Source organism: Ambystoma mexicanum, chromosome 10 (genome assembly GCF_040938575.1).
Source record: "Ambystoma mexicanum isolate Mex_15411 chromosome 10, UKY_AmexF1_1, whole genome shotgun sequence".
Taxonomy (NCBI): Eukaryota; Metazoa; Chordata; class Amphibia; order Caudata; family Ambystomatidae; genus Ambystoma; species Ambystoma mexicanum.
In genome coordinates, this window is record NC_090932.1 from 1,264,075,482 (window position 1) to 1,264,101,456 (window position 25,975).

Sequence of the window (25,975 nt, forward strand, 5' to 3'; positions counted from 1 at the left end):
AAAGTGACTGCCAACACTCACACCAAATCCATCCATCATCAAACAAGAGCAAATGTGGCACACTCTCCAAACCAAGACAACTTCCCAATAGTGAAATCCCTCTAATATACACACAAACTCACCATCGCACCCGTAGTCAACAATGCCAGCACTCTAATTTCAGAAAACCTCAAGCATTCTATCAACCCATTCTTAAATTCACAGATGTCACATTAACAAGACAAAGCAATGTGAAATCCTAATTCTTCAAAGATAAAAAAAATTGCAAATCAGTCTGCACATCAACAACATTCCACCTCGCGGCCAATTCAAGGCATTGTCACTAAACGCACCCAAAGCAGGACAAATCTAGACACAGCAAAAGGAAGTCAGTGACAACAGGGTCCCCAATGACTTTCAGTCCTCATCAGAGCTCATTGCAGCAGCGAAATCACAAGTGATTTCGCTGCTGCAATGACCATCATCCATCACTCAAGTGATGGATGATGGTCTTAACATCACTGAAAACACTAAGGGGGTGTTTACTGTTTCCTCACTTTATCAACATCATCAGTTCTGACCATGACAACATCATCGATAACATCATCGATATGCTCTTCCAACTTGTACGGATTTGAAAGAGAGACCTTATTAATGTCCATCGCATACCTCATGAACAACACTATCTTGTCTGGTACAGGGTCTTATTGCCCAGCGCCACCTTCTCGATGCTGCAATTGCTTGTCATTCAGTGGTTGCCAGTTTGGACTGGTAAACCCTTTAAACAGGTCGACCTGTCCCACTAATCAACCACTTAATGACGGGCAGGGACAACAAACTACAAGTTGCGAGGAGGCTTAGGTAGAAGGGGGTGGGTTGAATGCATGGTGGGGGTACGCCTGCAAAGTCGTGAGTGGGCTCGGTTGGCAGGGCCAGGGGAGGGCTGGGGCAAAACAGGGGTATATGGGAGGAGTAACTACAAGGGTGATAGTGTGCAAGGATGGTGGTAGGGTGCAGCACATAGGTAGTGGCTGACAGAGTTCTGGTAGAACGAATGGAGGATAGAAAATGGAAGAGAACAGGAGGGCATTAGGGAAGATGGACATCTGTATAATAGGAGGTCTAGGGATACATTTTAGTGAGGAGGGATGAGCAGTTGCATAGGTTGACCACCAGGTGTCGACCAATATGCTCATAGGAAATAGTAGCAGATGAGCAGTTAAAAGGCGAGCAGATGAGGTAGACAAGATGGACAGTCAATCACTGTGCTGTCTATAAATAGACACAGATCCACTTGTCCAGAGATGCTCCCACAGTCCTTGGTCCATGACAATGCCATCAAACTGCTATCATTGCTCCAGTGACTTTAAAACTGTACATGGAGTCCCTTGGAAAAATGCCGAAACGTACCTTCCATAATGGCATTTGAGAGCAAAATATAAGAGATCCAGACCATGCCCTAGACAAATAAATTGACTCGTGAAATAGAGAGGACCTGTAGAACTGATCTCACTGAAGTCATCTCCCTATTTCTATCATGAATACACTTTGGAAAGGTACAAAGGTTGACAAGAGATTCTTTGAAACTCATTATTTTGTAGCTCTTATGCTCACAATGCCTTTGTCCTTTTTGTAGCACAGGATGTAACGCCAGGGATAGAAACGGTATGGTTCAACCAACGCTAAATTGAAAGAGTGAAAGAGTAAAAAGTCAAACAGAGGACTCGCTTCTGAGAACAAATGTCCCGGACATGTATCTCCACAGGCTGCTGCGAGACTCACACGAGACTCACACGAGGCACAACCGCAGGGAACTGCCTGCTAACGCTACCGCTACCATGATGCGTCTTCATTAATTTGGACCTCCCGAAAAGTACAATAAATAGGACCATCATTCTTCAGCCTTACTCAAATACATTGTAGGAACTTGTCGTCAGGCGAGGTCTGCAGGGTTGGTTGTAGTTATCAGGTTGGTATGCAATTCTGTCTCCGTTGTTTTGGGTTCATATAAGAGGTCTTGCTTTTATTCATGGCCACACTCGTTTTGAAATGTGCAGCTTGTCAGCCATTTGCCATGTGTACTTCTTACTTTCCTGCAATGTTAATATTGATATTGATATTGATAATGATATTTTATTTCTATCGCGCTCATACACAAGTGTTTCAGAACGCGACAAGGCAAGGGAAAGGGAACAGGGGAGAACAAAAACAACGATCTTACTAGGCCCAGTGACATTGAGAATGCGCATGTGCAGGGTAGAGGGAGAGGGGTAGAAGTGCATGGAAGGGGGAACAAAAAGGAGAGTGCGAAGCGAGGAGGAAAAAACATAAATAATAATAAATTAATAAATAAAAAGGCAACAAACAATGGGAGTGCAGCCAGCAAGTGGCAAGTGTTGGGTTTAAGGCAGCAGGCCGGGTAGGTCTGATAAGTGCAGGAAGAAAAGGGGAGGGCTGTATGGGTACAGATACAGACCCCAGTGCAAGGGGTGGCCCGGAGGCAGTGCATGAGAGTGGCAAGATGAGCAAGTACCTGAGCCTGGAGGACAGAGGGGGACCAGGTGCATGGTGCCGAGGGAGAGTAGAATCAGCAGGGGAGAGGAGGGGAGAAGGCAGAAGCAAAGAGGAAGGTCTTGAGGTGCTTCCGGAACCGAAGATGGTTCTCCTCAAGGTTAAGAGTGGCAGGGAGGCTGTTCCAGAGGGAGGCCCCAGCCGAAGACAGAGATCTAACCCCAGCTTGTTTCATTGATAAATAACTGACCCTGAGGGAGTTAGAGGTAGAGGAGTGGAGTGCTCGAGATGGGAGGTATTTGCAGAGGGATAGCTGAAGGTATGTTTGACCCAGGCCCCAGAAAGCCTTGTGGACAATGCAGAGGGTTTTGAATGTAATCCTTGCATCCACTGGGAGCCAATGGAGAGATTTCAGAGCTGGAGAGATACGATCCCAGGGCTTGAGGCCAAGGATAAGTCTCATATATGGTTATAAGTTGCAAAGGGCGGAGAGTAGAGGCAGGTAGATTAAGAAAGAGGCTGTTGCAATAGTCCAACCTAGAGAGAACCAGAGCTTGGGAGACAGTGAGCTTCTGGGGGAATGAGAGGAAAGGAAGAGTACCTCTGAGGAGGTGCAGTAGGAAGTTTGACTTTTTTGATACATCATCGTTGTGGGCAGAGAAGGAGAGTGTGGAATCAAAGGTGACACCAAGGTTCTTGGCCTCGCAGGTGGGGATAGGAGGAGGGCAAAGGGAGGCCGGCCAGAGAGTGAGGGGAAAGGAAGGTGATGGTGTGCCACTGAGGAGTCTCTCCGTCTTGCTGGCATTCAGACAAAGATCGTTGGCGGCACACCAATCTTGAATGGCAGTTAGGCAATCGGTAATGTGAGATTGTGGAGGAGGTGGCCGAGAGCAGCCTGAAAATGAGTTGAGTGTTGTCTGCGTAGCACTGGAAGTTTGAGCAGAAAATGGCAATACAGCGGGTGAGAGTTGCCAGGTATTGGTTGAAAAGCCAGAGGGAGCGGTTAGACCCCTGGCGAACACCACAGGTGGAGAGGAAGATAGATGATAGGAAGGACCCAAGTTGGACCTGGGAGGGTCAATCAGAGAGGAAAGAGGAAAGCCAGGCCAGAGCCTGATTGCTGATGCCCAGATTATCACAGAGACGGTTGAGCAGGATGGTATGGTTGACTGTGTCGAAGGCAGAGGAGAGATCGAGTAGGATGAGAACAGAGGGAATGCTAGAGTCAAGGTTGGAAAGCAGATCTTCACGGATGTTCAGGAGAGCAGTTTCCATGCTTCTGCCAGATCTGAAGCCAGACTGATGGTCATGGAGACAGCCAACAGAATCAGAATGAAGGTCAAGGAGTTTGCCCAAGAAGGGAGTAATAGAAAGTGTCCGATAGTTGGCCGGACAAGAGGGATCTGTTGTGGGATTCTTGAGGAGAGGATGCACAAGGGAGTGCTTAAGAGGGGATGGGAAGGATCCTGAAGCAAAGGAATGGTTGTAGAAGTTGGCAAGGACCGGAGCAAGGGTATCAATGTGGTCCTTCAGAGTTTTAGCGGAACAGGGATGAACCAGTTTTGATGAGGCTGTCATAGATCAGACTTGTCTAGTGACCTCATCAGGGGAAAAGAGAGGAAAGGAAGAAAAGGAGGGTGGGGGGCTGGCGGAAGGAGTGTCAGTGAGTACCGACAGAGAGGGGAGAGAGGAGGGAGTGGAGGAGAGGGTGGACAGGATGTCCTGGGTTTTTGAGATGAAGTGTGAGGCCAAGGCATTCCATAGAGCATAAGAGGCAAGGGGAGGGGTAGAGAATGCAGCAGGGTTGGCCAGCTCCTTACACATTTTAAAGAGTTCGGCCGAGCTGCGGACAGAGAGACGGTATTGCCTTTGGAGTACGTGACAGGCCAGTTTGTCATAGGATGAGCAGGAATCCCTCCATTTTCTCTCAGCCGCCCTACACTTACGTTTAAGTGTAGCTAGGTTGGAGTCATACCAGGAATTGCACTTGGCTTTGGACTTCAGGTGGATCCTCATGACAGGGGCAAGAGCATCAAGAGTATCAGAAATAGAAGAATAGAGAAAAGACAGGGCTGTGTCAGGGTGTGAGTCAGCCAGAGGATGTGGGGGTGGGGAGAAGGTGGAAGCAAAAGCTCGACTGACACACGCTTTATGGGCCGGATGTCCAGGAAGGTAGGTGAGTGTTGGGGTAGGCTTGGCTTGAGAAAGAGAGATGAGAGGACAGGAAGTAGTGGTCACTCCAAGAGAGGGCAGTGGAGAGAGGGATAGAGAGGGGGAGGCTAGGGGAGATCAAGACATCAAGTGTGTGCCCTGCAGAGTGTGTTGGGCCAGAGGGGAGGATAGAGAGGGAGAGGGAATCGCAGAGGTCGTGAAAGAGCAAAGCTGAGGGACAGGGAGAATCAAGGTGAATGTTGAGGTCACGAAGGAGGAGGAGTTGAGTGGTTGAGGCCAGGAGAGAGGAGGAAAGGTCAGCCCACTCAGAGAGAAAAGAGGTTACTTGACCAAGGGGCCAGTAGAGAGTGGCAACAGTAAGAGAGTGGCTAGGACAGATTGAGAGCCTGCAGATGAGGCATTCGAAAGTAGATCTAAGTGGGAATTATAGTGTCAAGAATCCACTCAGGAAAGATCAAGGCTACACCCCCTCCAGGCCAAGTGGCCATGTTTTTAAAAGTATTCTATCACTTGGTCCTATTAATCAAATTTATATGATATCTGGCTGAGTCCTGTATAGAAGCATACGTGCAATGTGGATGTATCAATGATGATTTCAATGGGGGGTGAATAATCTAGAAAGAGGATGAACATTCAAAGCAAGTTGTACACTCAACCCTCACTCTACATATATGCTCATCAAAGCTTGACATGTTCAAGAGAGAGTCAGACACTAGGTTTTCCATGTAGAGACCTTTGTACCTCACACATATTTAAAATCCCTGTAGACATCGACTTACCCAAGCAGATCATTTGATTTAATTTAATTTCATTGGATTTATAGAGCGCCTTTCGCCAAAGGCGCTGAACAAAATATATAAAAAAACAGTACAATCATCATAAAATGTAAACATGGGTAAAACAGAAGAAGGAAAAGCAAGAGGATTAACAGACAAGAGAAGATAAAAGATGAGTCTTAAGGTTTGATTGGAAAATACAGAGAACTGAGGCAGAAAGAAGTGAGAGGGGAAGTGAGTTCCAACATGATCATGTAAAGAAGGCAAATACACTCTCTTTCCATTCAACACAAAAATGGTTGTCAGCCAAAGAACAACAGAGTGTCATGCAGCCAACATTCCCTTTAGAATGCACCCACCAAAGAAGAGGATGGACAAGACTTTGGCCAACAATTACTCTAGGCATCTATTTACCAGGGAGGTAGCTGATGATATAAAGCAAGAGATATAAGCCCATGACTCGCTCTACCACCCGTGAAGGATGGTAATTTACAGAAAGATAGGTACACCCAGCAGAGTGCACATCTCCTTACAAAAGCAGAAATAGTCATCTAAAGGAAGAGGCCTATAATAGAGACTGTCATTAGGAAAATACATGCACCCAAACTAAGTCTACACACCTGTTCACTTTAGCGGCAGAGGATGGGGATTTAAAGAAGGCCTATTTCAAACACATCTCCTTACCAGTGAAGATGATGGCAATATACAGTTAGAGACACAAACGAAAAACACACCACATTTCTTGATCAAAGCACAACATAATTCAGAGGACGCGCCATGCATCCGAAACACACACTCCATATCTCCGTAATCTGCTGGAATGGAGAATGGTATTTTACACGCAGGAGTATCTACCAAGGATCACACATAGACACTGATAGTATCATGTTAATTGAGGCATTGAATGCAAAGGATGGTGAAAAAAAGGCACAGGCAAACTTTCCATTTGTTTTGTAACATCTATTCCATTTCTGTCCGAATACCCCTGATGGAGTGGTGCATGGAGCGGGAAACACGCTGTGCATTTCTGCTTACCTCCCAGCCAGGGTGGTATAAGACAGGGACCAAGGAACTGCCTGGATTTCGATGCCTTTTTACCACCGCTAACAGGAAATAATCAAACTTCCCCAGAGCGGACGGGGTACAGGGTCTCAGACGCCGTCCACTCCAGCAAGTTGCCTTCATTACGCAAACCATCAAGGTGAGTGAAAAGCATACACTCTGCTGAAAATCAATTTAGGACAAGAAGTAAGGTTTTTAGCGGCTGGGGCAGGTAGAATGCAGGAAGACTGCAGGCTCTGCAGTGGAAGCTGGGCTACATGACTGTGTGAAAGTAAACAAATCATCCTAGGAGCGTTCAGCCCTACAGTTTACCAAGGGTGAAAAGTGAGCGACAGCCTACTAAACAAAGAACATAAAGTCAGTGCCCTTGGAAAGTAAAGGGCCCTCAGTGATTCTGTACCAGTGTAGGATATTACCTATACAACCGGAACATTCACAATGAATAATGCCTGGAGTATTGTTCTTTCTTTGCATTAGGAAATTCTCCTTAGGTCCCAGGCAAGACCGTTGGTGGATAAAACATTGGCTTCTGAACACACTCACTCTACACAGCTCCAAGAATTGTATTTTATGGGAGCAATGTACACCCAAAACACATTCTACTTCTACGCTTCTTACCTGAGCTTGGTCGTAAGGGATCGGAAGGGAAGGGCTTGGGATAGTCTAATGAATGGAGAGATGTACACCTAATATTCACTTTATTTACACCTCTACATAGCAAAGTAGGGGATGGCCCAGAGAGGTCCATGCAACCAATAGACACTTGAGACATTTCCATACCAAAGATGTGGATGGCCAGGAGAAATGCTTACATCTCAAAATGACTCCAAGCTTCTCCTAATCGGAACAGGGCATGGTTATGTTCCACATCTCATTACTAGGGCAGAGGATAGTGAAGGGAGAGCAGACCGTGTTATGGCCCCAACCTCCGGCTTCTAAGAGCATGGGATGGTAATTCAATACACACAACTGACAAGCAACACATACTTTACGCAATGGCTTACTTAAGCAGGGGCTGATCAAAGGAGAGAAATACACCCATCAATAAATCTACGTATCTCCTTGGCAAAGCAGAAGATAGTTCATGGAGAGATATAACCCCACACTTCCCCAAGACACGTCTTACCAGAGCAGAGGATGGTCAAATGGAGACACATAAACCCAGCCTTCGCTCTTGGCCAGCTTGTGTGCTTGATCGTTGGCATCATCCCATACCTAAGAATAACAGTGAAAAGATAATATAGTGTGTCAATACATTGGCTCCTCTCTCTTGCACTGACTTCCTCTGACTTCTTCCATTGCCATTCACAAGTAATAATCTGAGTGTCTGAACTTTCCTCAATGTGTCCTGTTAAATGATGACCGTGGTAGGGTTCTGCCCATCGCACCACCAACGTATACCTTTGATAATGCACCACCACAAACACGGCTATTCATTCGCTTCTCTGACGTGTGCCTTCAAACTTCCCTCAACATGTTAATAATCTTCACTTTAATACAAAAAAGGAATGGAAAATGCATTTATGGTGGCCTAAGGGGGAATGATTTAAAAGACAGACCACCGCACAGGGATCTGGTGGCAATCATTTCAACACTGCAGCATGGAAACTCATTTGGGGAACAAAACAGTACAATTTTGGGCAATTCTAGGTATTTAAAAAAGCCACACTAAAGAAGCCCCTCGCCCCAAATAGGGTACGACTAGATGGTCTGCATAGCTTGACCCGGAAGAGAAAAAAAAAGAAGAGACACAGACATCAGGGTGGGGGTAACATAATTTTATTATGTGTTGTAGTGCTTACTTTGTTTGAGAAACTTACCTTTTATGTTCTCATGGATTAAACCATCCAGTCCCATCATGTGATTGGATGGAATGTTGCCTGAAGGAAAATAAAACATTGTTCATGTTGAAAGGGGAAGGAATATATCACTGGAAGCAGCCGTTGCTGAAGAGGGAGCGAGAGGCTGCAACAACAATCTCCCTGGGAGGCCGTAGCCTCGAGCAGCCCGCTGGGCTCATATGGTGGCAAAGCAGCAAATGCAGTTTGCGACTGCGCAGCCCTGCTCTTCTCCCGGGAGGCCCCACACACGTGGTCCAGCCCGGGTACTTTCATTCTGGGCCCGCCCAGCCTGGCCACCAGGTGGGTCGACTTGGCAGCAGGCCCAGCAGGTGCACACAGCCTGGTGCCCACGGTTTATGGCCTGCACGGCCTGACATTGTAGTCATCTGAGCCCCAGGTGGTCGCTCGATGATACAGCCCTCCAGAAAGCTTGTTGTTGCAGCCTCCTGCACCTTCACCAGCACATAGCTCTCAACTCACCCGCTTTTGGCGGGTGTCACCCGCCTTGCAAAGGGCTGACTCACCCGCCAAGCCTCCTGCACGCCCATTCATTCCAATGGGCGTCTCACCCGCCAAAAACAAAATCGGGTGATTTCACCCGCCTTTGCGAGACAAATGGTTGAGAGCTATGCCAGCAAACACTGCTTCCAGTATTTATTTTGTTCTAATTTCTAGTTCTCTCTCCTGCCCAATCCATTCCTGGGGCAGAGGAAACCAGATCATTGTTCATTTCCCTTCAGGCAACATTCCATCCAACCCCATAGTGGGGCTGGATGACTTAATCCATGCTAACACAAAAAGTAAGTTCCTCAACCAAAGTAAAGACCCCAACACTTAATGAAATATTTGTACCCCTACCCTGATGTCTGTGTCTTTTATATATAATGTTCTGTAGGGGACAAGCCATACTGCTCATGTAGCCAGTCCCCATTTGGGCAAGGGGCTACACAACTGTTAAAAGTACAGGTGTTAATGGGTGCTGTCCCAACTAGGGCCGCCCACTGAAACAGTGTACTTAGAGTCAGTTGTTTAATCTACAAATCCCATGACGCCCTGCCCCTGACATGAATAGTATTGTCTGAGCCATACAAACCTTTCCAAACACTTCCACGTCACACCCATACCCCTTCAGCTTCTGAACAACCATATCTGGGGTGCTGCTGGGGACCAGGATAGAAGCAGACACGCCAAGCTTCTCAGCCGCGTAGGCAACAGCAATGCCGGCATTTCCACCTGGAGAGAGAGCGGGGAGTGCACAGGGAGAAGAAGAGGTGGGCGGGCATACAAAGGGAATAGAAGGAAAAGAGTGTGGGAGGGTTACAAAAGAGAGTGAGAGTTGAAGAAAGCTAAGAAAGATACAGCAAAGGGGAATATGAGAGGAGAAGGAGGAGAAATGGAGCAGGGAGGGACAAGTGTATACATGTAGAAAAAGAGAGGAGAAGAAAGACACATAAGGATCGATGGGGTGTGCACAGAGACAATTGTGGTTGGATACAAAAGAGAGAGCAGGGTAAGCACAGCAGAGAAGGAGTATATATATATTTTTTTACATCTGCGCACCTCCCGCTTTTCTTGTTTCACAAGCCCGCTTCAGGGATGGTGAATTCCGGGTTCCTCTCTGCCCGCCCCTGGTACTTTCCTCCTCCATCCGATTGGTCTCTTTTAGGACCTCCAGCAAGGGCAGCCCCACTGCCCTTGCGGCCCCTGCGGCAAAGGGCAGTTCCTGCAGTTGCAGCTCCAGATTGTGTTTGCCAGTGTATGCCGGTGGAGCCTGCAGCGCAGCAATCAATCAGTACCGACTGACAGGTAAGCATGGTGCGGGCAGAGGGAACAGCCATTGCTGCTCCCTGTTAAACTGTCCCTCCTCTCTTGTTACCCCTATTAGCAAACGTCTGTAAACTGCTGCACATCGCCCACATTGTATGTTATCCAGATATGGCATTCAGGCCTTGTCTTAGACATTCGGGCAGTTAGGCCTCTATTCTGTTGTGTTTTGAGATTGAGGCCTTTTCACTTTAACTAGGAAACCTGAATGAGGGTGTTTTTGCATTCTGTTGTGTTTTGCGATTTAGGTTTTTTCCCTCTATCTAGGAAACTCGAATGTAGGTGTTTTTGCATTACTGTTGCGTTTCGAGATTTAGGCTTTTTTTTCCCTGGCTTGATGCTAGGCCGCTTAGTGTGTTCATCCTGCATTGTGCACTTTCTCCCTGCCTCTCTTTCTCCACCTTCCATTTCTCTGTCCGCTCCCTCCATGGTGCTTTCCATCTTTAAGGAAAGTTGAGTCTGGGTGTTTAACATTGCTGCTGTGTTTAAAAAACTATGCCTATTTTCCCCTTCTAGGAAAGTTGAATCTGGATGTTTTACATTGTGGTAAATGTGGTACTGTTAACTTTTCCCCCATTAGGATCCCCCCTCTCTCTAGGCCCACACCCCATAAAGGGTGCCATTGTACTGTTGTGAGTAACTTGATTTTCTTCTCCTCCTGTGTCTTCTCCTCTAGGCTGTGACTACGCCCCCGACCCTCTGCGCATCCTGTGTCGTGTGCCTCTGGGGTGTGCATCTCTATCTCTTTTGGTTCACACCCTTCTCCTCTCACCCTCTTCCTTCGCACCCTCTATGATGCTTTCTATCCCTCCAATCTTCTCTAACTGCTACTCTATCTCCTATACTATTCCTCTCACTAAGTCGGGAAGGAAGAAGTTCAAGAGGGACATCCTGGTCTCCAACCCAGTCCTCGCTATCGTTGATACCTACATCAGTGCTTCCTCAAGACAGACACAAACCGACATCCTCCTTGTTGTTCCTTCTCCAGACCTATGGACCCTTCATATGGTCTCGGCTCTCCATCTTATCTCTTCCTCTTCCAGTAACAGTGGCACTCGGTGGGATGCCCTCTTGGCCTCCTTCCACTCCTCCAAGATCATCATTCATTTCTATCTGAATGGCACCGTCTTGCTCCAGGGCCCTCAGCGCAATCTCCTCCTGCTTCATAGGCATCTCCAACGTCTTATCAACTTTATTCCTGTTCCCCTACTCCTACTAGCATTCCGCTGGTTCCTCTGCCACCATTAACCTCCACCTCTGCCCACTCTCGGGCCTCTCTGCCACATCGGCTGGGTGCTCCTAAAGCTGGTACTCCCCCCCTGTAACTCCTTCAAATGCGGCAAACTGCTCCACGTCACTACTCTCAACTCTCGCTCTACTGTCAAACACTCCTCTGACATCTGCCCCCTCCTTGAAGATCATGACGTGGATGATCTCGCTCTTACCGAGACATGGTTCATGGCCAGCTCTGTCACGTGTTTTGACACCCTCCTCTCTGGCGGCTACAACAACCTCTCCAAGCGCAGAACCAACTGACCCGGAGGTGGAGTAGCTCTGATCTTTCCTGAGTGGCTCCCTGCTTCTGTCATTCCTACGCAGGTCTTCTCCTACTTTGAATGCCTGGTCTGCAGGCTCTCTCTGACTGTGTCCACGATCTACAGGTGCATAAAATGGTCTGGGAGCCCCTCTACCGAGAATGAACACTGCCAAAAACCTATTCTATGGGAAGGTGCCCACTCGGGAGGGTCTACAACCACGTTTTAGCTCACTGTACCTTTCACAGAGGAGACATATCCATTTGCATATCAGTCTTTGTCCCACCCACAAGTGCAGTCCACCACCAAAATGCTAAGCAATTCTCCTCTGAAAGAGAGTACCAACAGCAACTCCAGACACATGTTCCTGCCTAGTCAGGCCTCATCAGTGAGGTGAAGCTGTGTCTCTCTAAGAACAGTGAGCAAGGGGTCCACGTCTGGATTGCCCTGGCTAAGTTAGGGTGACACCCAAAGTTCCTAAAGATACATAAAAAGGTCTGGGAGCCCCTCTACTGAGAACACACACAGCCAAAAAACCTGTTCTATGCTAAGGTGCCCACTCGGGCGGTTCTACAACCACGCTTTAGCTCACTGTACCTTTCACAGCGGAGAAATATCCATTTGCATATCAGTCTTTGCCCCACCCACAAGGGCAGTCCAGCACCAAAATGTGAGGTAATTCTCCTCTGAACAAGAGTACCAACAGCAACCCCAGACACGTTTTTTGGTCTAGTCAGGCCTCATCAGTTAGGTGAAGCTGTGCCTCTCTAAGGGTCATCCAGACGTGGACCATTTGCTCACTGTGCTCAGAGAGGCACAGCTTCACCTCATTGATGAGGCCCAACTAGGTCGAAAAACGTGTCTGGGGTTGCTGTTAGTGCTCTTGTTCAGAGGAGAATTACCTAGCATTTCGGTGCTGGACTGCCATCCTCAGAGATCTCAATATCCATCTGGATGCTTCTAATCCCTCCTCTGGGCTTTTCCACAACCTCTCCATTCTGCCCTCTGGTCTGACACACTATGCCGGACATACTTTGGATGTTCTCATCCCCTCAGACATCCCCCTCTCTAACCCTCTCACCACTCTTCTCTCTTGGACTGACCACTTTCTACTTTCCTCTCTCCTGAAACTCTCTATCCCTCAGGTGCAGGCTGCATCACTTTCACCTTCCTTTGCGGTAATTTGGCCCATGAAGCGTGTGTCAGTGGATGCCTTTGCCTCTACTTTCTCTTCTCCTCCTACTCCTGCGGCTAACTCACACTCTGACAAAGCCCTCGCTAATCTGCATATTGCTATCTCCAACACTCTGGACATCCTTGCCCCTGTCATGAGAATCTGGCTGAAGCCTACGTCCAAGTGCAACTCTTGGTATGACTCTGACCTCGCTGTCCTGAAACAAAAGGGCATGGTGGCTAAGAGGAAGTGGAGGGCTTCTGGTACATCCTCTGACAAACTGGCCTGCAACTTGCTCCAAAGGCAATACAGACACACTGTCCTGTCCAAGAAGAGAGCCCACATTCAAGCCTGTGTCTCTGCGGCTTCCAACAACACGGCCAAACTCTTTAAAATCTGCAAGGAACTGGCCAATCCTGCTGCAGTCCTACCTCTCCTGTTCCCTCCCAGGCCCTCTGTACAGCTCTGGCCTCTCACCTCACCACTAAAACTCAGGACATCCTGTCCTCTATCTCCTTTTCCTCTCCCTCTTCTGCTCTTGGCCCCCCTTTGGCAAACTCTCCCTCTCCTTTCCCTTCTTTCTCTCTGACAACACCTGACAAGGTTTCAAGAATAGTACGATCTATGAAAGTGTCATCCAAACAGGTGCTACTCTGCTCCTCTAGAACCATAATGGACGATATTGACACACTCGCTCCAGCCTTGGACAATTTTTTGTGATCACTCTTTCGCCACTGGAACTTTCCCCTCTCTCCTCAAGCACTCCCTTGTGCACCACCTCCTCAAGAAGCCTTCTGCTGATCGTATCTGTCTGACATACAATCGCACAAGCTCTATCACCCTTTTCCTGGGCAAACACCTGGAAAAGCTGGCCATCTCTCAACTTGCTATCCACACAGAATCTGTTGGTTGTCTCCATGAACATCAGTCTGGCTTCAGAGCTGCCAGAGGCACGGAAACCTCTCTCCTGAACACCCGTGAAGATCTGCTCTCTAACCTTGACTCCAGCATTCCATCTGTCCTCATCCTCCTTGATCTTTCCTCTGCCTATGACACCGTCAACCACGCCATCCTGATCAATCAACTCCGTGAGAACCTGGGCATCACGGATCAGGCCCTGGAGTGGTTGATCTCCTTCCTCTTCGACCACCCCTCCCAGGTCCAACTTGGTTCCTTTCTCTCTGCCACCTCTCTCTCCACCTGTGGTGTCCCCCAGGGTTGTATCCTCTCACCCTGGTTTTTCAACCTCTACTTGGCCCCTTTGGCCTACCTGATGTTTCCCTTTCTAACTTGCAGTGTTATGAGGATGACACTCAGCTCTCCTTCAGGCTCCCCTCTGTCTCCACTCCTCTCTCGCTCATTCCTGCCTATCCGCGATTCAGGATTGGTGCGCCTCCAATGTTCTCTGCCTTATTGCCAGTAAGATGGCGATCCTTTGCAATGGGACACCTGCTCCCACTTTCCCTCTCCCACTCTGGCTGCCCTCCTTGGACCCTCTTCCTCTGCCTTCCTGTGAGGCAAAAAACCTTGGCGTCATCTTCAACTCCACTCTCTCTTTCTCTCCTCAAACCTCGGATGTCGCCAAGAAGTCCCACTGACAGGTACTCTGCTCTTTCTCACCTTCCCCCAGAAGCTCACTGTCTCCAGAGCCCTTGTTCTCTTTAGACTAGACTACTGCAACTGCCGCTTTGTCAATCTGCCTTCTGCTACTTTACGCCCTCTGCAACTAATCCAGAACAGGACTGCAAGACTTATCCTTGGCCTCAAGCCCAGGGACTGTATCTCTCCAGCTCTGACATCTCTCCACTGGCTTCTGGTGGCTGCAAGGATCAAGTTCAAGACTCTCTGGGGCCGGGACCCACATTACATCCAATGCTCTCTTTCTAAATATCTTCTCAAGCCCTTCGCTCAGCTACCTCCAACTCTCTTAGGGTCAGACACTTCTCTAGGTAGAGATTGCGGGGTAGATGTCTCTCCTCTGCAGGTGCCTCCCTCTGGTATGGCCTCCCTGCCCCTCTCCAACTTGAACCAGATCACCTGAAATTCCAGAAAATCCCAAAACGTTCCTCTTCTCCTCTGCTTTCTTTCTCTCCCTCCCCTGCAGACCTACCAGACCTACCTGCCTATCTCAATGACAAGTTGCTTGGCAACCCTCTGAATCACTGGGTACCAGGTTCTCTCTTGATCATCCACCTCTGCACTGCCTCCGGGCCTTCCACGCACATAGGAACCGCAACTGTAACATCTACAGCCATTTGCCTCCTGCATTTACCCAGAGCCACGCTGCCCCTGTTCTGCACTTACTCTGGCATTGCTGGCATGGCTTTTCTCTGCTCCTCTCCCTGGCACTTCCCAGCCCCTTTCCCCTTGCACCTCTTGTTCTCGCACTTGCATGATCTGAATGGCAGACGGTCTAGTAAGATTGTTTGTCTTGTCCTCCCCCTGTCCTCCCTCCCTTGTCTTGTTGCATCTAGAAACATTTGTGTACTACAGGCGCGTTATAAATGACTTATCATATCATATCACCAATGTCATCATCCACATCAACGAGGGCGCCACCTGTGACCTCACTAATTGCAATTATCTATAACAATCCCTTATACAATCACCCAACCATATGCAGCTTCCTGTTACCCGACCTAAGCAAAATTCAAGTCACAGCTAAAACACTGGCCAACATTTTAAAACTTAGACCGAGAGGAGAGTGACACCCCAAGAGCAGCATTTATGAGAGAATTATAAGATCTGGGTAATGAGTTGAATACAATTAGACAAGCAATTAAAGAGCTGTATGTGGCAGAGTTTGTTGGCAACATGTCAAACAGAAGTTCTCATAGAGGACACCTAGAGTAATCGGTATGACTATCTGGATAGAGGACATGAGCGGCATGGAAGTCTACGGCAGTCCTATAGGGAAGAACTTTCTTGGAAGGGACATAGATCGAATTAATGTACATGCAGGGCACATTCTTCGCAAGCATATCTGGAGAAGCCATGTGTGCCTCAAGGGTGTGGGGTGAGGTTACACACCTGGAAGGTTTGCGTGTAAAGGCCACACCCCCAGTGAGTGAAAGGATTTGTGGCACCCTTTGTTAAAACCTGGGTAAAAAGCCTTTTCTTTTATAACTGGGTCTGCAGGGTAACACATTAAAAAAGCTATAGGTGCCAGGTCACCTACAGAACACAGGAGCATTTACCAAAGGCTCAGTTTGGGAGCATACCAATAACTGTCAGCGTAGGTGAGTCAGGATAGAGGTTGAACTAACCCAGCCTCATTTGATCAGACCATCTTCCTACACAAGAGGGGGAACTTTATTGAGGTCTTTAGAGATTCCAAAGGAACTTTTGGTTGACATGACCTGTCTTTAGGCAACCCACTACTAAGCAAGAAGACGAATATAAAATCTGCTCAAAAACGTACAGATTTATGAAAGTATCTAAGAACTGGAGTACCCAGAAATGACTCTGGGAACTCATCGAACATAGCTAAAGGGTGCTGACGAATTGAATACGCAGACCCTTTCTAATTCTATTACAGGGAAGAAGTGGAGAGCCTATTTTCAGCACGTCTTCTCTTCTACCTCTAGGGCTGTTATACCACTTAGAGTCAACCTGCAGGGAAATTGGCAGGGTGTATTTTCACAAGACAATATTTTACTGTAATTCGTAAGTTAAAAAATTCCTAGAGCCCCTGGTCCAGAGGGATTTGCAAATGTGGTTATTAAACATGATCCCATGATTTTGGGGGACATTTTAAATGCCCTTTATGGGAACATTGTAAAGGTAGATTCTTTACCAACCAAGTGGACATTGTTGAAGTGGGAGGCAGGCCAAAATGGGGGAGGCAGTGTGGGAGGCCCCAGTCAGAGCCACAGTTTTGGACCAGGGAGTCAACAGACCCGCTGGGGGTACGTTGTGTATGCAGATGAACAGGTTCCCCCCATCTGGTAATAACTGGCAAGTTACATGGAAAAGTGGGAACACAATGAAGGCACCAAAATCTTTGTAGAAACAAAGAACATATTTATTACAGTAAGAGGAGTAAACTCATTGCCAGCAGGATAGATTTGACACACGGACTAGCTAGGCACATCCACTGGCACAGAACCCAGGGTCTGGGGAGTGCCCTTGGAAGCAAAGGTGGGGGGAGGGATACCAAGGGAGAAACGGACGAGTTCCAGAAGGGGGGTCTGGTAGAGATGGTGAGGGGAAAATGAGAGAGAGAGACTGGTGCAGAGAAACACACAGCGGGACAGACGCACCGAGGGACAGACACAGACACAAGGGGGACAGAGAAGCAGAGAGGGACAGGGAGGGGCAGAGAGGCAGTCGGGGGGGGCAGAGGCTGAGAGGCCAAGAGAGAGAAGCAAGGGAAGAAGAGACAGAGGCCAGGAGACCCACTGGTGAGTAAAACAGAGCAGGATTGGGGAGACAGGGAACCAGGGGAGAAGGATAAACCCAGACACGGGGAGGGGTACCTGCCAGAAGGGCTTCTGCAGCCTGTGACCCCGACCCGCGTCAGCACACCACACCACCAGCAGCCAAGGAATGAAAGGTGGCCCAGCCATCTCTCCACAGGTTTATATAAGGCTGCAGGGCCACAATATATGGTTGCCAAGGGGAAATGGAGTGCAGGGCTGGCACACAGTTTCAGGTAGCCACACAGTTTCAGGTAGCCCAACCCCATCCCTTCTCTCAATAGAGAAAACTCTGAGCCAGCCCCCCAACCCAGAAACACAATATGTGGTTGCCAGGAGAGATGGGCTGCAGGCAACTAGTCCGTCTGTTTGTCTGGTTGTCAGGGACAAGTTGCAGTTGGAGGTTAATTGTAGGGAGGTTAGCTTGGTGTCTCAGGATAATTACAGGGTGGGCTTGCCAGAGACCCCACCCCACCCATGATGGACACAACAAGTGGACTGACAGGGGGTAAAAAGTAGTGTCACTGGTTAGCTGAGGAGGGTCTCAGCTGAAAGCAGCTGCTGAACAGGTTGTACGACAGGGGAGTTGGCAGGCCTTTGGGAGGAATGTGACCCCTTTGTTTCAGTGGCCGTGAGCTGGTTGCCTGGGAGTGCACATGAGAAACTGGTGGTGTCCTTTCCCCCTAAAGACACATTGTAAACAGCGCAGATGTCGGTAGGAGAAAGTCTGCCGTTTTGCTCGCTTTTCAGGGGAGCTGGTACCGCTACGCAGAAAACATGAAAGTCATACAATGCAGGGCAGTTGGGGCCAAAGGAGCGGCTACTTGTTGGACACAAGTGGAACTGCTTTGCAGGGTTCATAGAGGCTTTATGCCAAGTTAAATGGGAGATTAATTATAGGGTGGCGAGGAAGAGTTGAAAGGGGTTCTAGGCTTCAGCTGAGCAATAGATAGAACTGGTTCTTTGTTGACGGATCATGGCTTGGGTCCACAAATCCCCACCCACACAGTGCAGGGGAGACAGAGGAAAATGCATTTGGGAAAAATAAAAGTCACCCAATACTTTGGATAATGAAGTTGTGCAATACATTGAATACAGTGGGGAAATTGAAAGTCATGTACTACATTAAAAATAAAAGGGTACATAGAAAATGCCATTTCCACAACATCTTCTCTTGAGATTCCCGTTTTTAATAAACGGCGACTGTATGGACCTTAGCAACTATTGCATGATTGAACTTATGAATATCACTGGGAAGATATTTGCTTTTCTCCCTCATCAGTTGTGGCGAAACTAACATTATACTTTGGAAATATCAACTAGGTTTTCGGAAGAGTTTGGGGATGGAAATTGGTGGTTTTATTTTGGATGCTTTAAAAGATCTGGCACTTGCCAATACTGGTAAACCACTGTATGTGGTATCACTTGAGTACAATGTGGTACCTTCTATGGTTTAAATTGGATAAGTGGGGAATTTCATTTGGTCTTCTGAAAGTATTAATATTGCTTAATATTAATACAGCCATGCTTGTTAGGCTAGATAATGAGGGTCATTTCTTTCAAATAATTCCCACCACAACTGGTTTAAAATAGAGGTGCATATTGGTCCCCTGTTTGCTTAATATTGATCTACCACATTTAGATAGTATTTTCTTCTGGGACTAATAATTTTTCACCCAGATTTGGAGGGACTAAAATAATTTGGCTTAAATTTAATGGACAACCTGATGATCTTTGTCAAGCCTAACCAGGATCTGGAATACCCTTTTAGTAACCATTTATAATTAAATCTTTCCAAATATTTCATTATCCAATTTCTTAGGGCCCTTTACCACTAAAACAATGTATGTTTTCAAACTTGGTAAAGTTTAGCTATAAGCAAAATCAGAGATTCATTATCTAGATTTCTTTATCAGTAACACACTATCAGAGAACATATGTGAAAGTAAAATGGGTAATCAAATCTGCCCCTTAGTCACCAAGATGATTTTTCTATGCACCCTGTAATTTTATTTTATAAACAAAAGATTGCTCTATCATTTTCTAAGGATGTGACATCTAAGTGGGTTATGTGCGCTATATAAATGAATAAATAAATGAAATAAATAAATAAATAAGAACTGGCTGAGCACATTGTAGGGACAGGTTTTGTGTGCTCTTTTAAATTTACCTCCTTGTCTTTTTATACACTACATTAGTTCTGAGTTAGGTGTTGCCTCAATATATACCTTAGCTATATGCTAAGATTAAATTTGTCATACAAGATACGATCTTCTCTATAGTAACTGATGTGGTAAGAAATCTGGTTTCATTAATAGTTTAATTAAGGAATGTGAAACTTATTTAGAAGTAATTGATGTTGATCAGTCTACTTTCGGAGTACAGTCTGAAGTTGGACTCTTCATAAGGGAGGACCATAAAAAAAGCTTTTCATTTGGACTGGTGGGATGCTTATGATTATATACTTACAAAAACATACCTAAAGGACGATAATGTTTTCCTGAATTTAGAATTGCACAGCCATACATTTGAAAGTTCCCAAATAAACATTTTTGTGATTTCGTTTGAATGTATTGCCTATTTTGGATGTGTTGGGAGCAAGGACCTGTATGAAGAAAGCAGTATGTATATGTCGTTTATGTGGGAATTTTGACGCTATTGAGAATTTAGGACATATTTTTACAGTTTCTCCAAAGTTATCTCAGTGGCAAAGTATGGATTTTAAATAATGTATTTTGATGGAATATTTTTGGTTACGAATGTATTTTAGATGAAACTGAAGTCAGGAAACCAAATGTTGCTGATTTTAGCTATGTGTAGACACTATTTTTATTTTTACTAGTTACATAATATTTACTATAGATCATTATAATTGCTGTTATTGTTCTTCTCCTTTTTTCTTCTTACTTTATTCTTGTTTATTAAGTGAGTGGTGTAAGGTTTAATATAAAACAAATGACCTAATAAGTAAACATAAATAAGATGTCCCTGTAGCATAGACAAAATTGTGTGTAGCCGTGAAAGCTGATAATTAAAACCCTTCACCCCTGCATTGAGAGGAGGGGTGAAGGAGACTCTGGATCAAAGCTGGCTCCTAAATATTTTTCCATCTCCATGCCCAGTGCACAATATCCTCTTAATGGAAGCTTGTTGCTGACTGCATCTTCCAGAATTAGACTCTGGCCCATTAAGGCACCTTCCTCATTAGGTGAGAGATGTGCTTCAGATACTTTGTGATGTTGCCCTGATTTCCCCTCTTCTTTTACAAGAGCAGATGCAATTGTGGGTCATCTGCAAACATCCAGGAAGTACAGTTTGTAATTTTCAATTAGTGGCGCCACAGGGCACAGAGATGCCCAGTGAAGCACTGTGATGACCTTCTGGAAAGTGGCTTGGGAGGATCCCAAGTAGAATGTTGACTATGATTGCTAAGTAAAGATTAAATCCATTCAGGAGCAGACCCAGACACACCCAGACATTTTGTTGGTCTTTCTTGAAAGGTTACATTGCAGACAGTATCATAAGGCGTTATCAAGTCCAGGTGAAGATGGACTGCCTTCCTATTAGGAGGTTCAAAATTGGTCGATAACCGGCGAGCAGAGCCTTCAATATGGTACATATATCTTACCTGTATGCACAGGGATGTGTCTGATGTGCTCTGCATGTTTGGGGACCACTAATATATGTTGGGGGTAATTGATTGATAGGATGTGCAAGTTCCCATGTATTGGGGCTCATTACTGTTTTCCCAGTCTTGATAAAATGCCAATAGAATTGCCGGTAATTCTGCAACCGAAATTTTGGTCAGACTAGGGAAACACAAGTTTGTCGGTAGGGGCCACGGATCTACCTCGAGGCCTGTCCTGTTGGTAGATCAGGCGCCCACTGGCAAAAGAATGCTGCAATTACCGGCGCTGGTGCTACCGGCACCAGTAATTGCAGCAATCCCCTCCATGGAGTCCCAGGGACTCCATTCAATGGGGAGTTACCGGCATTCCCGCTGCCTGTAATATCCCGGTAATGCCGGGATATCAGGCGGCAGGAATGCTAATTCCGTTTTAGTGGCATCCCACCAGAATTACTGGTGGGATACCACCAAACTCAGAATGAAGGCCATTGTCTTCAGTATTATACATCTAATTTGTTATGTAATGGTCTATACTTTTGGGGGCTAACGATGTGTTGTAAATGTCTGACATTTTTCTTTCCTTTCAATTTTTTTTTTAAAATGATAAAGTAAAAATACTTGGTTCTGTAAATAGCCAGATAATTGCAATCAGCTGTGGCATTTTTAAAGATCCGAGCAATAAGTCCCTGTGTCATATATGTGAGGACTGTCCCACTGTAAAGCATGTTAGTGAAGTCGGGGGATAATGGTTTCTGGGACCTATGCAGATTATCTCTCAGACCATCCTTCCTTTGTGAAATTCCTCAGTACCGTGGACACATTTGTATGGCAGAAGGTCTACGGGAGAGTGAAAGTCGAAGGTAGACCTTATAAGGAATGGTGAAAGATTACAATCTTTAGAATATTTAGGAAGATTAACACACACACCTCTAACAGAATTTAAAGATACCCCTTTAAAGAATTGCCCCTTGCCACCAAACTATCAGAGAAGGTCTCTGGGCTCAATAAAACATTTTAAATGATCTGAAATATGAGCTTCAATATAATAAATGTCGAACTGGGGTTAATGCCTCTGCAGTAAAGAGGAGGACAAGGAAGATCCTCATGTAGATATGAAGGACAGGAGTGAGTCCCTAGATCTTGCAAGTGGAAAGAATAGGAGGTTAAACTCGATCCACTGGTCCCTGAAGTTGATCCATGCAGAACATGTATAAATACATACTTTTATGTGCTAAACAAACATCATTGTTAGCGAAATGTGTGGATATGATGATAGGAAATGGAATATAAGCACACCCCAAATGTGACTTTGCGGGAGCCCGTGATCAGTCTGAATGTCAACAATGGATAACATTTTGGCAAGAAGTAAGTATGGCAGTGCCAAGCCGTCTTTCTAATAATAGTAAGGTAAGCAGTTAAATATGTTTGGACTGGATTTAAGTTTATTTTCTTATATTTACCAATTTTGGCCACTTTTTTCAATTATTCTGAGGCATTTGATGAGCTCAAAGTTTAGTTTGATTAAGAGTTGATCAAGCCAACAACACATGTAATGTGGAAACAATTACAGTGAGAAAAACATAAAGAGCCTTCTCTGTCAATAGTGGACACTGCTGTCTCACTTCTTAATGGCCATGAATGCAAGGAGAACCGTTCACCTGATGAAGTTACACACTCGTTGTGGTCAGATGCCTGGAGCCCAATTTTAGTAAAAGCATGAACAGTCTGATAGTTGCAAACATGTTCTAAGAAAGCTTTTACAGAGTGTATAGAGGTAAAAAATATATATATATAATACAGGAGACAGCAGCTTACTGAAAAATATCTCGGTGAGCAATTCTTAAAATTATTTTTGAACTGGGCAAAGAATTCAGAGAACATATGCTTTCTGAAAATAGTCTCTTATTTGTTTACATTAGTTTGATCCAATTTCTAATTAGGAGAGATTTGAAGAGCTTGAAGATTCCTGTGCTTAAGAGATGGTTAATTGTGGTGCATGGCACTGTGAAGAGCACAGGGACATATAAAGAGGAATATTGAGTGTGAATGCTGGGCACCATTTTCACACTACTTAATTAAACATAAAACAAGGTTGATAAGGAGAAGGATTTACTCATTCCAATAGTGGAGTACTGACTGGTTGTGGCTGGATATTTGCAGCCCAAATTGGCTTAAAGGATGGAAACCCTTGTGGTTAGACACCTTTCCTAATCAATTGAGTAATGAAGGCAAACAGAGCGTTTCAATCACTTCAGGCGTACATTATTATCACAAAGATATGTCAGTAAGGTTTTGATTGTAACTTATCCAATTAACCACCAGCAAGGGAAACTATTTGACTTCATGCATGTAACAATAGTATACTGAGTCAATTTAATGAACAATGTATGCTTAGTTAAAAGTCACTTTTAGCTACTATTACACAGTTTTTCAGGGCCCGTAACCTGTGACTCCCTAGATGATTTGGACTATGGCGCCCATGATCCCTTCACATTACCTACGCTGACTAGGGATGAAGAGAGTTGGCGCCCAAAACACCTGTCAAGCCAAAGTTTTCTGACTACTGCAATAGTTCAACCTTAAACTTCAGACCTAAAAAAGGTGAACATATATTCAGCTAAATATAAACCACATGGCGCATTTCGACACAGTCTCGAAATCTTTCATGCTTCTTAGATACAATTCACGGCTGATAACTCCCAGAGATGTTTGAACTCCGCCAATTCCAAAAAACCTTAGCAACTGAATCCTCGTTAGAATATTCTTAAACATTAGATTAAAACTGAATGTGAGTTAAACTTCTAGGTTGCCATTGCTGCATGCATGGAGTCAGATACTCTTCTAGAGAGCTTTGCTTTGTTTTAGATTTTATTCAAGAGTGGATAGACTACAAATGTGTACGTATGGTGTTTGATTCTAATTGGAATTACAAAATTAGAAATAGAAAGGAGCTCAAGCATAACATTCAGTAAAATAATGTGACAAATTAATGTTTACTGATTATTGGCAAACACCAAGAGGCAGACTCATAAACATATGCACACCAGAGAAACACAGACAGGCACTTGTGATCTATAGACAGCTACCCTGACACATACAAATACAGATCACGCAATACCTTTGTCTGCAATTTCATATGTAGTTCAAAGGGCCTCCTTATTTTATCCAAGTTTGGGTACTAACTTCAGATAAGTACTGAGGCCATGGAGGGTAAGTGCTAGGTTGGCACTCATAAGGAGACTTCTGCAAGTCCCCTTGCTATCTCAGTTTCCAGAGCCTCAGATAGGGCATCTAGAGTAAGCACGCTTAAGGCATAAGGACTAACTATTGCACTATCTCCTTCATGCTTCCTTCTACCCCCTTTATTGTTTCCCATAGGTCTTCCTTACTCGCTTCCACTCTCCTTCTTAGTTTCTTCTTTTTATTGTTGCCCCATCCTTCTTTCCTCCCACATTAACAATGGAACTTAAGAGAGCCGAAACGGCAAATCAGTAAGTGGGCTAGCTTTCATTTTTGCACCTAACCCACCCTTATCCATTAACCAACTTGCAGGTACTTTATCAGAGTCCCTTCAAGACTATTATTATTTTTATTTACAGGAAGATTCTTATCATTTGCCTATGGTGAAGGTACAACAGTGAGTACAGGGTGTATTTCTTCCACTTGGACACAGACTGTTCCATGCTATTGAAAGTCAACTAGATAGCCCCCCCAAACCCTAAATGTGTCTATTGTATCTTTTTAACAGTTTCTGCATATTGGATGCTCATCTTTAGTGACAGCCTTAGTTGAGATTTTCCCAAGAAGCAAAAGATTCTCAAAAAGGACAGTAGATCATGATGTGACGTTTTTTAAGTGCATATAAGACTCCTTACTGATTTGGATTTCGGTCATTGAAACTTTGTTACTTTATTCGAGGGAGACAGAGAGTTTTTCACCTGATGAAGTGTCGCCCACATTCCCGAAACACGGAGTAACTAGAGGAATTACAATTTTCAACACAATGGGCCTCATTGCAAGTTTGCAGGTACAGTAACAACATTACCGGTAAGCTTGCCGGTACTGTTGTTACCGTACCGGAAAACTACGAGTTCTGTCAGTGGGTGCCTTTTCGCCCGCTAGGTCCGACCTGGCGGTCATAGCGGCACCCACAAGCAGAGCATGTCGGATGCACCGGCACCATTCACAAATGCTGCCGGTGCATCCTACCTCCCCATTCCGGCGCCCGCGAATGGGCAATTACCGGGTCCGGCAGGGCCGTAATGACCCGATAATTGACGATTCGCGGGTGCCGGAAAAATGAACAAGTTTGGCGGCAGCCTGCCGGTTTTACCAGCAAGACTACCGTCAAACTTGTAATGAGGCCCAATGACATTTTTTTTTTTAAAGTGGACAATTTCTGTAAACCTTTATCCTGTCGTTTTATGAAAATATTGTTGGGGTATATATAGCAAATCAACTTGAAACTGAGTTATGAATGTACATGACTGAGAATTAACAGAGGAAGGGTCAAATCAACCCTCTACGTGTACCATATGAGTACTGGTATTTACATTTGAAAAACAATGTGTGAACATAATATTTGTTTTTCGTATTTTCTTGAATTGCTGTTTCTTCATGATTACGATTGAAACTGTGATTGATGTAACAGAGTATTTGGGATTCTTCCCATAAGAGTGCCTAGGTATTTCCTTGATTTATTTCAAGGAACACCCTTTTTTTATGAAAGTTTATCACATCCCTTTAGCCAGGGACATTTACCTGAAGCACATGAAATTCATCACAGAGTAATGAAGACATTCAATAAAATAATAACGAGTAGTGCGTCCTCCCCCCCAGGAATGTAAGGTCAATTAATAACCTTCCACCCATCACATGTTTTGATTATAGGTTGCCGTTGTGCTTTGACTTTTTCTTAACTTCTTTATGGTTTCCTGTATTCTTTTTCCTCTGTCACTTCCACTCCCTTGCTTTCCTCCAATTTGCACATCCCCTCCTTTACTGCTCTCCCAACTTCCCCCACTCTTTTGATCCTATGACTATTAGACATGACTT

General features: G+C 45.4%; 1 protein-coding gene across 2 annotated transcripts in view; it reads right to left on the reverse strand.

The window, feature by feature from the left end:
- Nucleotides 1-25,975, reverse strand: part of SDSL (serine dehydratase like) — a 273,452-nt gene that overhangs the window by 17,383 nt on the left and 230,094 nt on the right. For both annotated transcript variants that reach the window (XM_069619230.1, XM_069619229.1), the window contains 2 exons: nt 9,435-9,574; nt 7,627-7,715 (listed from right to left, as the gene is read on the reverse strand). In XM_069619230.1, the coding sequence (XP_069475331.1) occupies nt 7,627-7,715; nt 9,435-9,574 (229 nt within the window). The remainder of the gene's footprint in view (nt 1-7,626; nt 7,716-9,434; nt 9,575-25,975) is intronic.